The sequence below is a fragment of the Pelophylax lessonae genome, assembly GCF_965119305.1.
Source record: "Pelophylax lessonae genome assembly, chromosome: 4".
Classification (NCBI taxonomy): domain Eukaryota; kingdom Metazoa; phylum Chordata; class Amphibia; order Anura; family Ranidae; genus Pelophylax; species Pelophylax lessonae.
The window spans coordinates 591,934,855-591,949,928 of NC_138771.1; the positions used below are offsets into that span (position 1 = coordinate 591,934,855).

Here is a 15,074-nt window from a genome sequence, read left to right on the forward strand (position 1 = left end):
AAATACATTGTATTAATAATTGACAGGTGCTATATCTTTTTTTACTTTAATTTCTTTCCCCACAGGGGCCACCGGGAAAGCAAGGTATAGCTGGATTAGCTGGATCTGATGGCCCTCCGGTGAGTAAAAAATTAAAACATTATTGTATTTTATATAAAGATAAAGTGTGTAGTATAATTTAGCCAACCTAAAATATAGATGATTTAAAAAGAAACCATCAAAATAATTAAAGTAGAAGGTGTTATGTTGCTTGTTAAGGTCTTGTTCCAAGCATTCCTTCACGTTTTATACTTGAAGCACAGCATCACTAGACATTTACCAAGTGAAAAGTTGGACACTATTGCAATCTAAATACTTCTGATGGTTGTTGGCTTTGCAGTATAATCTGGTAGTTTATTAATCTTATTAACAAAAGATTGTTGTTTAAACATTAAAACAAGGTCATATTGAAAAATGTGCATGCTTTGATTTTTGGAGGAGCCCCATCTTAAGTTGGGGAGATAAGAAAAGTGATTATGGCTCAATATGGCAGCCCTTGCCACTCCCTGTAATCAAGGAATCAATTTTGAGAAGGTGTTTGATAGGAAGCTGGGAGGCGATGTACCGCCTTCTCTCCCCCTGTTTAATTCCTCCAAAGCTCACCCTACCACACCTCAACCAAGTGCAATGCAGGGTGGTGCTTTGCCGCTGCCATGAACCAGAGCATTTTTAGCATGCGGTATGTGTACAACGCTGTCTGACTGCCTTTGTAGCTTAAGGTGGCAGTAGGGGAAAAAAATGGTGGAATGTGCTGGTTTATCTGTCATCTGTGGCTAAAGATTGATATAAAAATACACCTGATATGAGCACATCTCTTTTCCTCAGGACTAGTGAATGAGGATGGCATGATACTGTACATGCGTACGATTATGGATTGAGTTATCAAGCCACAATAACGCCATTATTGAATTTTTTAAATTGTAAATGCAGATCCTGGCTATCTGTGTTTTTTGCCCTGTAAACCATATCACCATCCCCCACACCCCACCATATCACCACCTCCCACTCCCAGGAGGTTACATTGTTATAGTCATTTAATTGGCCCCTGGTTTCCTGACAAAGCTAATCATGAAACATATTAGGAATCAGGCCTCTCTGCTCTACTGCATGAACCCAATTACACATATTACTTATGCAGAGAGGGCCAGGGGTTGGCAATTAGGGGCAGGTCATGCTACAATACTATAAAATGTATGCTACATGGCATTGACATTTTAAATGGTAGTGGTATTTTTTACCATGTATGTAACAATAAAATATTGCTTTTGTTTGTATTTTTTAGTTGTTAAAGCTTCTACATTTTTTAAGATTTCTAAAACACAACAGTTACATGCAATGGGGCTACCATTTATCCGCATAAATGTATAAGCCTTGTGTAAAATAAATCTTTGATACACATTGTATAGGTGGAAATGCTTATATTTGTTTGTATTAAACTGAAATGGGCTTTGATTATTTTTTTCATGTGTATGGGGCAGCATGGCATAATTAGAAAACCAGCACACAGAAGTCTAGAACTTGAAAGCTGATAAGAAACATTTGGCCCACCACGTTAGCTTATTCATAAAGTTTTGCTTTTATATACATGATGTTTGGTCGTTTTCTTTAACACCATAAAGTTTAATTTATTTGATTTGTTGTTTTAGTCTTAAAAAAACATAATGCCAATTTAATTTAGTTAGTTGAAAAGTAGATATAAAAATAATGCTATGTCTTACAATCAACTTAAACATCACTGTTTTTTGGCCCAGGAAGAGGTGGGGTGTCCCTCCTCTCATTTAGATCTGTTTTCTACAAAAGTTGTAAGAAAGTGCCTAAATATTATATAATAAGAGTATATCCTTCTATGCGGTCAAAGTCCATTCCCAAGTTTCACTGTCTGTTGCATGTTGATTGTTGCAATGATAGAGGCTTGTATCTGCACCCTTTAGGCAAAGGCTTTTAATATGGTTTCTTACATAGATACCATGTGAGCAGTGCCGGTACAAGGTCATCCAGCGCCCAGGGCGAACATTTCAAATTGCGCCCCCCCCCCCCCCCCCGGCCACGCATGACTAATCATCATCTTACCTATACCTGTTAGCCACACATATAGTGCAGAATTCAGGATTGGATAAATTACAAAGTTCAAGGGTTGGAAGCAAAAAAAAAAGTGTGAGTGCAGGAGTCAGGAACGGGGTTAGTTTTAAAATAATAAATTGGGACCTGCTTCTAGAGGAAAGTGCAGTGTGTGGCAAAAATTGGATGCGGCTTTCACTGTGCTGACTATTGGGTGTGGCAAGAGATGTAAGGGCAGGAACAGTGCAAGGGCTCAGTAGCAAATGACGCAGAGTTCAGACTTTTATGATTGTGGAAGGGGGGCATTCAGAAGGTCCAAAGGTTTTTAGGGTGAGGAGGGTCCACTTTAAAGTTTTTTTACTGTTTGTTCCGAATATCTACAATACTTTAGGGTGCATAAACTGGGGAGTGGTTCACTTAAAGAAATAATTACCTGAAAACCAAAAATGTAATATATTGCAGCTTACCAATCATTAAATGTGGTGGCTGCATTCGTTTTCTTTTCTTAGGCTTTTTTTCCACTGTTTTTTCGTCTGGTGCTCTGGCCAGTAGCACACCTGCTTTATTAGAGCGCTCCCACTCTGGATGAAGAAGCACAGGCAGCACAGCAGACAGCAGTGCTGTCAGTCTGGGGGGAGGGGAGTGTTAGATGAACTCGCAGATTTAGATACACTAACAAATTGAAGCCAAACTCCAGCTCCCACTTTATAATCATTTACTGTAACATTTGTTTTTCTTTTAGTATAAAGGTTTTACTTAAATATATGCTGACCTTTGTAAGCACCCCTGCCAGTGGTAAATGGTTTGTCACATCTCTGTAACTGCAAGTGAGCTTGTTCTTTTGAAAAACAGACTTGCTGGCTGGATCACCAGATAAAAACAAACGGAAGAAAGAAAGCCTAAAAAAGGAAAACAAATTCAGCCTTCACAACTAAGAATTGGTAACCTGCAATATAATGTTTACTTGTGGGTTTAATGCCACTTTAATGTCTTCTTTACACTGGTGACCCTGTTGCTGGTGACAGGTTTGCTAGTGAGAGCAGAGAACATCATCACCTGACATTGCCACCATGCTGACAAACTGTGGAATGTCCTTTGTCAGTCTGGCTGATGAGGGATCGATGCTGTAGGATCGGGTCAGTAGTTTTCCTGTCCTCTCCTGTTGCTGGCTAGTTGACACCGATAACCAGGATCACAATTGAGACAAAATATACTTTGAATTTGGTTTGCTAGGAGTTTAGTAATCCTGACAGTTTGATCTGTTACTACATTCCTTCTAGTTTCTAGACCAATTCACAACATACATCACTAGCCTATGGAAAACTGGAGCCACCACTCCGCACTTCAGCACACCTGTGCTTTCTGCTCACCTGTTTGAAGTGAATCTGGGAAAGAGAATGAGGAGGTCACACAGGGAGCTCTGATTCCCAACAAGGACTCTATGGCATTTGCAGCTTGCTGAAATGTTTTTCTACAGCTAGAAACTCCCAAGATTTCTCCCCAGCACTGCCCCAGTCTGTACATGAAGAGCTCTGTGCTTCAGGACAACTCCTCCATCTTTGCTGAGATCCTGAGGCTATCAGAGCAATTCTGCACATTTCCTGTGCCTGCACTGAGCTGTAATGTAGAGGCAGGGGATAAATTAAACAGGACACACAGGAGGGAGATCAGGAGAGCTGTCACTGCCATGTGCATGAAGAGCACAGAGAAAAGAAACTTACAATGGCCACCAATTCTCACTGTGCTCCATCACCACTATATCCATCTTTGCTGCCTGCAGCTACAAGTGTCAGTCACAGAATGGAATGGAGTTATTTTACACTTTGTGGAATACTGAAACATCCCAGTATATTCCCACTATATGAATCCATTTTACTTTCACTTTCACATTTGGCAAAGTAAAGGACAAGTTTACAGCACAGCCAGGTACAGATTGGAAGGCAGAATAGATCTGGACTCACAGGTGCAGAAGACATCCATCCATCCATCCTGGCTGTCACATCTTCATTCTGTCATTATGCTGAGCTCTGATGTCTTCAGTGCTGGGCGAGTGGGCGGGAGTAATGATCGGGGCTGCAGTGTAGTGTCCTCTTCTTGCTCCGCCCCCCTGCAGAGAAGCTCTGCCTGTTACAGCCCCGATCTGGCCACACTGAGGAACTAAAGCCCGGGAGAAAGCTCCCTTCTGTAAAGGCATGTGAGTCCCCCCTGTACAGAGGAGGCAGCCACTGGGTGAGGGCGCATCTTTAGCCCCGTTTTTGGACTGGCAGTTGCAGCATTCAGAGGAGTGAAAGCCATTGTGTGAGTCTTCTTACTGGCAACCCAGCGCCCCTCCCATACTCCGCCCAGGGCACCCGCCCCTCCCGCCCCCCCCTTGTACCGGCCCTGCATGTGAGTGAGATAAAACACTGATCCCAGTTTTTCTGATTTATGATTCATTTAATTTTGCTGGAACTATTTTGAGTTTTTTTCGCCATTCTTACACTGGTGGAAAGAGCTGTATCTCTTTGACTGTTGCCTGTATACAATGAAGATTAAAAAAAACACAAAATGGAATTATGCCCATGAAAACTATATTAAAAGACTTTATAATAAATTTAGTAACTTTTACGTGAGTACATCTGACACATTTATTTTTTGTCTCCATGAAATCAGCCTCATTTGTAATAAACTCAGTCAGCATCAGGAAATTAGACCACATGTTGACTTGCCTTGAAAAAAAAAACAATATAAAGTGGAGACGTGGCCATCATTTTTTATAGGACCTCATGTACTGAGGACACAGGGATACACCCATGCTGATCTAATGGAAAGAATTGAAGGATTACTCTCTTGGTACTTGGTACAGGCATGTACTTGGCATTTTGGCTGATGTTATGGTGCCATTAAATCTACAGGACTTCATTCCACACTTGGTGCCAGCATAACTTCCTGGAGCTAAAACTGTGTTGGTTGGTCTAACATAAAAAGCTACTAATTATAAAATAGTCTGTAAAAAATGTAATTGGGTGTGCTTTAATGTCAGTGTCAAACTGTGGTAGGCAGGGGCCACCAATATATCAGTTTGAAGGCCAGTCATCATCAGATCAAATAACAATATACAGTATGCAGAACAAGATAGCCAATTTTGTTGCTAAATATCCAAGGAAATAGATGATCATATTAGAAACCAATACTTTACCTCAAGATTTAATCCTCATTTTTTGCAAGATTAGCATGATTTGTTGGATCCCATGATTTGGCTTGTCAAATGAAGGCATGGTGGGTCCAAAAATTTGGCAAATCTGGGGTAAAGTTTGGATGAATCGTAGTAGACTTTTTTAATATAAATAAAAAAAAGTCTACTACGATTCAAACAGCACATTTCAGCTAAAACCTACCCCGGAAATAAGCCCTACTGTGTCTTTTGGCACCAAAATTAATATAAGACCGGTCTTATTTTCGGGGGAAGCAAGGTACAAATATTATTTCACAAGTAGTATAACTTCCTACTTGTTACACAGCTGTGCCATCAATTCATATATATATATATATATATATATATACATACAATATATATATTTATACCTTGTTTCCCCCAAAAATAAGCCCGGATCTTATATTAATTTTGGCACCAAAAGACACAGTAGGGCTTATTTTCGGGGTAGGTCTTAGCTGTAATGTGCTGTCTTCTCTTCCCTCCCTGCCTGTCAGGAATCCCCTGTGAACCTAGTTTAGTGTAATTAAAATCCTAGAATCCACTTTATTAGTGTTTTATATAATGTCCAGTGTGTGTTTTTGTAATAGAATAGGGGGAAATACCTTCATTACATCGCTGCTCTGGGCTCAGCTAATCTCCCGCTCTGCTGTTTTCTCCTCTCATAGCTGTCAGAGGAGGATCTCAGCCCCTCCCCTCTGCAATGTACACAGAAGCGCCGGGTATTAGATAAGAATAGTGTGAAATACCTTCCGTTACATCGCCACTCCGGGCTCAGCTAATCTCCCGCTCTGCTGTCCTTCTATCTTCCCCCACTGACAGCTGGGGGTCACGGAAGGGTAGAGCGGCAATGTAACAAAGGTATTTCACACTATTAGATTACAAAAACATACACTGGACATTATATAAAACACTAAGAAAGTGGATGCTAGGATTTTACATACACTAAACTAGGGCTTATTTTTGGGGTAGGGCTTACTTTGGGAGAAATATGGTATTTACACTGTATATATGCACTCACCAGCCATTATATTAGGTACACCTTGCTAATACCGGGTTGGACCCCCTTTTGACTTCAGAACTGCCTAATTCTTCGTGGCATTGATTCAACAATGTGTTGGAAACATTTCTTTAGAGATTTTGGTTCATAGTGACATGTTGGCATCAAGCAGTTGCTGGAGATTTGTCGGCTGCGCATCCATGATGATAATATCCCGTTCCACCACATCCCAAAGGTGCTCTATTTGATTGGGATCTGGTGACTGTGGAGGCCATTGGAGTACAGTGAACTCATTTTCATGTTCAAGAAACATGTTCAAATGGTTTGAGATGATTTGAGCTTTGTGACATTGTACATCATCCTACTGGAAGGAGCCATCAAAAGATGGGTACACTGTAGTCATAAAGGGATGGACATGGTCAGCAACAATACTCAGGTAGGCCATGGCATTTAAATGATGCTCAGTTTGGTACTAAGGGGCCCAAAGCATGCCAAGAAAATATCTCCCACACCATTACACCACCAGCCTAAACTGGTGATACAAGGCAGGATGGATCCATGCTTCCGTGTTGTTTACGCCAAATTCTGACACTACCATCTGACTCTTGCAGTTAAAATCAAGACTCATCAGACCAGGCAACATTTTTCCAATCTTCTATTGGTGAGCCTGTGTGTAGCCTCTGTTTTCTGTTCTTAGCTTACAGGGGTGGCATCCGGTGTAGCCTTCTGCTGTTGGAGCCGATCTGCTTCAAGGTTCCATGCGTTGTGCATTCAGAGATGGTATTCTGTATACCTTAGTTGTAATGAGTGGTTATTTGAGTTACTGTTGCCTTTCTATCATCTTGAAGCAGTCTGTCCATTCTTCTCTGACCTCTGAAATCAACAAGGCATTTTGATCCACACCATTGCTGCTCACTGGATATTTTCTCTTTTTTCGGACCATTCTCTGTAAACCGTAGAAATAGTTTTGGGTGAAAATTCCAGTAGATCAGCAGTTTTTTAAATACTCAGACCAGCCTGTCTGGCACCAACAACCATGCCATGTTCAAAGTCACCTAAATCCCTTTTCCTCTCCATTCTGATGCTTGGTTTGAACTTCAGCAAGTCATCTGCACCACGTCTAGATGCCTAAATGCATTGAGTTGCTGCCATGTGAAATGATTGGTTTAAAATATTTAAGTACTAGTAGGATATAGGAATTTTCCACTGTGGTATGCATACCTAAGCAAGCGCCACATTAAAACACCTAAATCTTATCTGTACCTGTGGGGACACATAGAACTAATGTGAGCAGCTGCTTGAACTCCACTGATATCGTCCCAAAATACTCAAAGTGGTAGCGCATAGGTTTGTCTATATACCATACCTCAAGATTCAATCCTAATTTTACCAGGATTAGCACGATTTGTTGGATCCCATGGTTTGGCTTGTCAAATGTGGGCATGGTGGGTCCAAAATTTTGGCAAACATGGGGTGAAGTTTGGATGGATCGTAGTAGATTTTTGGGTCCTGTTTTCTTTCGAGAAAAGTTGTAAAAAATAAAATACACTAAACTGACCCACCAGAAGATATTGTGATAACATAAATTACCAGTCTGACACACATTAATGGGTCTAAAAAAATGGCCTTTCTGTATCCCACAGCCTCCAATCAAAAAGCTACAGAATGGCGTTTGAATCTGGTTTTCTGTGGAGTTCCTATGTCAGATGCTTTGATAAATAGTGCTAGCTTTTCTAGTAGTTAGTAGAATCTGTAATTTACCCATAGTCATCTCCAGGTTTTAAACGAGCAACCAAATGTATTTATAATGCTGATTACGTCTCTATCTTTATTTAAGGGGATTGAAATGGTCAACCACAAAAGCTGGTGATCAATATACAGTAAAATAAACGTTCCCTGCTAGTCATATGTTTGACATCTGTTTGTGAAAACCCTTCAAAATATTAATTTCTTCTTTTTTTCAGGGACATCCAGGGAGAGAGGGGCCTGCTGGAGAGAAGGGCATACAGGTAAGTACGGAATATCTCCATTTTTTGAACAAAATGAAAAAGAGCACAGCTGGCGAAACTAAAATTTAGAGAAGATCTTCACCCAAAGCTTTTAAGAATGTCATGGTTAGAGGGTGATTATGGGAACACATTGCTGATAAATTATTCTAATATTTCCTCTGACAATTTTCTACCCTGCAGTCTTCAGTAAGGGTCTTCAAAGTACTGCATTAAGGATTACAGTACTCATGTCTCTCCGTTATGGTAGAGGGCTAACATTGGATTCAACTGTTGGACAACAGTTGACTATAGTCTTCTTATCTGTTTTCCTTGGTTTTTCACTCAATATTATATATATAAATAACCATATACTTCTTTTGTTTCTAGGGTCTCCCTGGCTCACCTGGTCCTATAGGATATCCTGGCCAAAGAGGAGTGAAGGTAAATTGAGAATACACCAGTGTTGCTGTTTAGAAAAAGGTGCTTGTATTTATGACTTAAAGCGAATTTCCCGCCTCAAAATCGATAAAATTGATTTTGGGCCATCCGCTTGCTGAGGGCAACCTGAAAAAGAAATGGATACTGGCGATTTTTTTTTTTTGGTCACTTACCTTATTATAGAAGAAAATATACTCACCTTCCTTCCACTTCCTCCCTCTGCGGCCGCGGCCCGCGCCGTCACTTCCGGTTTGCGATGACTCCTGGGAGCTGAACGTCATCGCTCCCAGGAATCAATGCACCTGCACCAGCCCAGCTCGTCACTTCTGGTGCAGGCGTGGCATTCACTGCTAAACAGCTTCTTGGCATGCCCAGAAGCTGTGCAGGGATGCCGCGCCTGCACCAAAAGTGACGAGTGGGGCCTGTGCAGTGCATTGTGGGACTCCGACGTCATGGAAGAGGACACGAAGAGGGACGCTGCGGCTTCAACTGCCCACACCTGAGATGGCAGCGCTGGAGAAGAAATTTTCATGGTAAGTATTTCTTCTTACAGGTAAGTGCGACCCGGGACAGTTCAGAAGCTATCCATTATGGAATGTACTAGCCCTGACTGTCCCGGGGGTATTTTTAGCTCGAATTGACCCTCCGGGGCCAGAACTCCGCTTTATCTAAAACTTTAGGCTAAGACCACACCGATTAACTGAATCCAATTAAGGCAATCTATTAAGGTGTAGAAAAAACTGAAAATAAAATGTTGATGTATTGTAACTTACCAGTACTTAGTTGTGGTGGCTACAATAGTTTCCCTTTTTATTTTTTTCCCTTTAATTTTCAATGGCGATTCAGCCAGCAATGCACTCCCTGTCCCATGAGGGTAGATTTACTAAAACTGGTGCACTCAGAATTTGGTGCAGCTGTACATGCCAATCAGCCAATCAGCTTCTAAATTCAGTTTGTTAAATTAAGCTTTAGCAGTAAAACCTGGAAGCTGATGGTTTTTATGCAGAGTTTTACCAGATCTTGCAATCTTTAGTTTTAGTAAATAACCCTCAGTCACTGTACTGTATCTGTGGTGGAGAAGCCTTCTCATCCCAGAACAAGAAGTATGTAGAACTCCACAACACCTCCCCCTCTCCATAACACAGGGGGGGGGGGGGTATTCTGTAGTATACATAGAGAACATATACAACAGGGAGAGAACCCTTGAAGTTATCATCTCCCATGATTTCTGGCAGGATTAACAGGTATTGCATTGCACTTATTGAAGAAATATAACAAAACACTTTCAATGGTATAAATTTACCAGACCAATAGGGAACAAATAAGAGAAGTTTGTTGTTGGAGTTTACATGCACTTTAAGAAGAAATTATGTCCAATTAGGAACTAGCAGCCTTGATGGTGTGTATTTCAAAAATGGGGGTAACCATAAGGTACACTTAGAATCTGTGAAAAACTTTAGCCCAGTGTGGTCACATTTCCTTCCCCCTTACTGTAGTGATTGGTGATGGAGATGTGTTAGCCCAAAGGTGGTACCTGGGGCCAAAAATGAGAGAAAATTATTATATAGCACTTTACAGTGCAGCAAGGAACTACTAATGTGTAATGCAGGTGTGCTGTAATTCTGAAAGCTGCAGCCTATAGAAAGACAGCTTTTGGCCCCTTAAAAAACCTGAGCTGAATGAATAGTTTGTTCAAGTTAGTCAGGTTAGTGTGGCGTTGCTGGTCCCTTTAAATATGTAATTGTCTGGCTACCGTGCGGAACACATGTCTTAAATATTTCTTGCCTCACTGACCCAGAACAAGTATAGACATCAAGAGTTCTGACTTCCCTGCTTCATGCTTTCTTTGGATGAATGATTCAAAGTATCAAAGCTACATCCATAACTAGCATTTTCAGAGGGAGGTCAGCAATGGTAGCCATAGATCATTTTACATGATCTAGCACTTTGGACACATCCTACTGTTTTTAATGGCAAGTATCTCTATCAGTATATCGAGATTAGGACAAATATCGGCTAGAATTACATTTTCCTGTTAGACCAAATAGGCCAAAATTTTAAATCAGTCTTCCAATTTAAATATTATTGTTTTTTATTGTATTGTACTATTATTGTAATACATTTCAAATTAACTTTAATCATTTTTTCTTAAGGGAGCCTTTGGTGTTAGAGGACCGAAGGGGAGCAAAGGAGAAAAGGTAAGCAAATATTGATTCTGATGTAGAATCCAATATCCAGATGATGTTTATCTAGCACTTTCTTAACCACTTAAGCCCCGGAAGATTTTACCCCCTTCCTGACCAGGGGGTATTTTGCGATTCGGCACTGCGTGACTTTAACGGACATTTGCGCGGTCGTGCGATGCTGTACCTAAACGAATTTGACGTCCTTTTTTTCCCCACAAACAGAGCTTTCTTTTGTTGGTATTTGATCACCTGTGCGATTTTTTGATCATGCGCTATAAATATAATAAAAAAGTGATGACTTTCAATACAATAAATCATATCCAGTTCATAAGGCACATAGCAATGTGTGTGCTTCCAATAAAGTGATATGAAGAGTGTCCCCGTATCCAATTGAAGAAAATCCAGTGATGAAAACAAGTTGTAAACACCAATTAGTGAATCCCTCCACCAGGTGAATTAGCCTCTCACCTTCCTAAAGGACCCAAACGGGCCAGCAATCACATGTATCATGGATCAAACTTCCAGGAAAGAGCCACACGGTATTGCACCTCGAGGGATCCCGGGACATATAAAAAACAGATGAAGAAATCTAGTGCTCTCTGCTTACTAATAAGGGTGTGCTTTATTAGAGAAAGGCAGTTTATTGTGATTTGTGAAACACGATTGGTGTATGCTGCCGGATACCACTTATATACTTTCACACACCTGATTTATGCACAGTGAATTGAGGTTGAGTTATTTTATCACATATATTGGGTTTGCGCTGATAGTTTTTTTGTATTTCATGCGCTATAAACAAAGAAAGAGCGTCAATTTTTCAAAAATAGCAATATTTTTCAAATTTTGTTATATGAAATTCCCCCCAAAAAAAATGTAAAAATCAAAATTTTTTAACATTTTCGGCCAATTTATTTTATGCTACATATGTTTGGTAAAAAAAATTGCAAAAAGCGTATTTTGATTGGTTTGCGCAAAAGTTACCGCGTTTACCAACAAAGGGAAAGATTTTTGTCATTTTTGTTGGTTTTTTTTAACGCGTAATGGCGGCGATCTGAGGGTTTTTTTGCGGTACTGCGACATTGCGGCGGACAGATCGGACCCTTGACTGACATTTTTGACACTTTTGGGGTTACCAGTGACATTTCTACAGTAATCAGTGCTATACATATGCACTGTTACTGTAAAATTACACTGGTAGTGAAGGGGTTAACTTTATTTGAGAGGGAGGGGCTGTGTGTGTCCCTAGGGGCGTGATTCTAACTGTGATTGGCTGTGGCTTGAGCTGTAGGAACAATGATCAACGGTCCTACATAGTAGAACCGTATGATCATTGTTTCTACACAGGGGAGAATGACAGGCGGCTTGTTTACATCAGCCGCCGGCCTTTCTCCCTCTCCACCGACGATCGCAGAGTGACCGGCGGACATCGGGTCCACCGGTCACACGCGCGGGGGGGTCCATGACCGTGCGGGAGCGCGCCTCCGGCGGCGTGCGCTCACTCCCCAGAGCCTCACAGGCTAGTGACGTATATATACGTCACTTTGCCTGTGAGGGGCTGACCGCCGCAGTATATGTACTTGCGGCGGCCGGAAAGTGGTTAAGTATGGAAAGACAGAAGGTGACCTACTAATATCTGTGAAAATGTCTTGCACAAAGAAATTATAACAAATAAATACATAGCTGAAATGGACTGATTTTGCTTGCCAGAGGATTTGTATTTCTGCTTAGCAAGTTTTGTGCTCTAGAAACCTCTGACAGAACCCACTGTAGTCTACACAGTATAGCCTGGTCTAGGTCATTGGTAAATGCACTGGACTCCTCCATTCATTTTGCTTCTCTTTTTTTTTAAAGGTAAATTTTTATTGATTTACACATTTTTTTGTACAAACAATGGTACAAAGGTATGATGTACCAAACTGAACAAAAACAGGAAAGGAAAAACATAAGTAAGCAAGATCTAATACATTACTGCCATACAGAGCAAACAGACATGTTTTCAAATATCCTACAGTATACAATATATAATTCAGTGCATCAAGGAGCACTTGGGGAGTCAAGCCAATCCCAGTAGCTCATAGCTGGATGGCATGGTCTACAAAAGGTATACCATTTTAGTCTGATGGGATTGTGGCTTGTGTGTTTACCCAGGAGGACCAAACCTTTTCACATTTCTTAGGGCAGCCATGGGCTTCGTATGTTAACCTATACATCGGGATAGCGTGGTCAATAAGTTTAAGTCAGTGGGTTATTGTGGGAGCAGTGTGTGATTTCACCTGAATAAGTATAATTTTTTTAGCATAGTAAAACAATAGAGGAAGAAGGAGTTTTGCGCAATTGAGGAGGGTGTCATCATCTAGTTTTTCCAATAGAGATCGGGAAAGGTTGCATATGCTGGGCAGTTGGCATACATAGCCAATAAACCTTGTAACTGCAGACCAAAAGGAGCGTATGATCGGGCGGTCCCATACCATATGGTAAAATGTACCATCTGCTCCCAGGCATTTGGGGCATAAGGGAGATTGTAGCCTGCCCTTCCCTTGCTCCTCTGACCCCCTGCATTCCCCACCCAACACAGGTCCTACCCTTTACCATGGTAGTAACCAGGAATTAGGGGGTAGTCAGAAAATAGTGCAGGCCAATCCTGATGATAGGTAAGTATGTACAGTCACTGAGGAGAAAAGGAAGATGGGCAAAGGAGCCTAATCATTTATTTGGTTTAGGTCTGTTTTACCCTACCAATTTAAGATTAGTTGTCAGAGAAAACATGAATGAGATTGCAAGCACCATTCACATGACTGTACTGGCTATTTTTTCTCTTTAACAGGGTGAAGATGGTTTTCCTGGCTCTAAAGGAGACATGGGGATCAAAGGAGACAGAGTAAGACTAAAAAAAAAAAGCAAGGACAGCAAAAAAAGTTGCTAGTCTAAAAATGATCCCTTATTTTTCTCAATTTTTAGGTCATTTTGGTTGTTTTGAATGTTAATATACATGAAAGCATCATTGATCCAACTGAGCACTGAATTTGGGGTGTAAAAACTGTTTTCCCACAAAAGTAGCCTTATACATTTCTGCTGATCCAAGAAAATCCAGCATATGTGGCCATAGATGAGCACCCCTTTTATGAAGTGCTACCCTTTATGGGATTCTACAATTAAAACTATAGCGATGTTATAGAACAGTTGGGACAGACCACTGATGCATGTTGAATAGAAGTGTAAGTAAATATATCTGAAACAGTAAAAGTCACAATACATTTTAAAGGCTTATAATTCTAAATGGAAATTTTATGGGTGAGCTAGTAATAGAAATGTATTTTTTCAGTGCCTTCAGGTTACAGTTTCAAATATATCTTTTTATTTGATGGTGCCATTGTAGGGGGATCCAGGAACTTTAGGAGCACGTGGAGAGGATGGTCCTGAAGGGCCAAAAGGGCAGTCTGGACCATTGGGAGAATTGGGAGCAGCAGGAATTTCTGGAGAAAAGGTAGTATCTCTAGGTAATTGGGCACTGTACTTGTTGATTTCAATCTTGATATTATATGAATCTATTTCCTGTCTCTAGGGAAAATTGGGAGTTCCAGGCCTTCCAGGATACCCAGGACGTCAGGGTGCAAAAGTAAGTATAGCTGACTGACCCAAGTATCTCTTTCCTGTTTTTTAAGAAACTATGCTATGGAACAGCATTAATTAGATGTGTCTCATTTCAGGGTTCTACAGGATTTGCTGGGCCAGTTGGTTTGGTTGGAGAAAAGGGCAAGAGGGTGAGTTCTGAGAAATGTTTTTTTAGGGTCAGTACACAAAGTGGAATAGTTTTGGGTGGACGTGTTAATTTTATAAGTGTGCTTATCTAAGTACATTGTATGAAACTGTAGCATCCATAAAGGAACAGTAAGAGGAATATGTGACAATAAAAGCTTGATTTCAATTGATTCAATGTTATTTGAATACTGGTTCCTATTCACTGTCTCTAGTCATCCATATATTTGATCCAAATCCAATCTCTTCTATTCACATCTAACCTATAAATTCCTATATATTCTCTTTCTTCCCATTCCACTTAGACTACATCTTTCCGTATGGCATTTTTGTAACTCAACAGAGAGAGAGAGAGAGACAGCTCAAATAAAAACATATCTTGTTTTCATTGTATTTTAGGGACTGATGTAAAGATG

General features: G+C 40.6%; 1 protein-coding gene across 1 annotated transcript in view; it reads left to right on the forward strand.

Moving 5' to 3' along the window:
• The window catches only part of LOC309553561 (uncharacterized protein), a 309,714-nt gene that overhangs the window by 242,103 nt on the left and 52,537 nt on the right, over positions 1-15,074 (forward strand). Inside the window, exons 24-31 of the mRNA XM_082254829.1 lie at positions 66-119; positions 8,255-8,299; positions 8,666-8,719; positions 10,870-10,914; positions 13,727-13,780; positions 14,279-14,386; positions 14,465-14,518; positions 14,610-14,663. Coding sequence (XP_082110955.1) covers positions 66-119; positions 8,255-8,299; positions 8,666-8,719; positions 10,870-10,914; positions 13,727-13,780; positions 14,279-14,386; positions 14,465-14,518; positions 14,610-14,663 — 468 coding nt within the window. The remainder of the gene's footprint in view (positions 1-65; positions 120-8,254; positions 8,300-8,665; positions 8,720-10,869; positions 10,915-13,726; positions 13,781-14,278; positions 14,387-14,464; positions 14,519-14,609; positions 14,664-15,074) is intronic.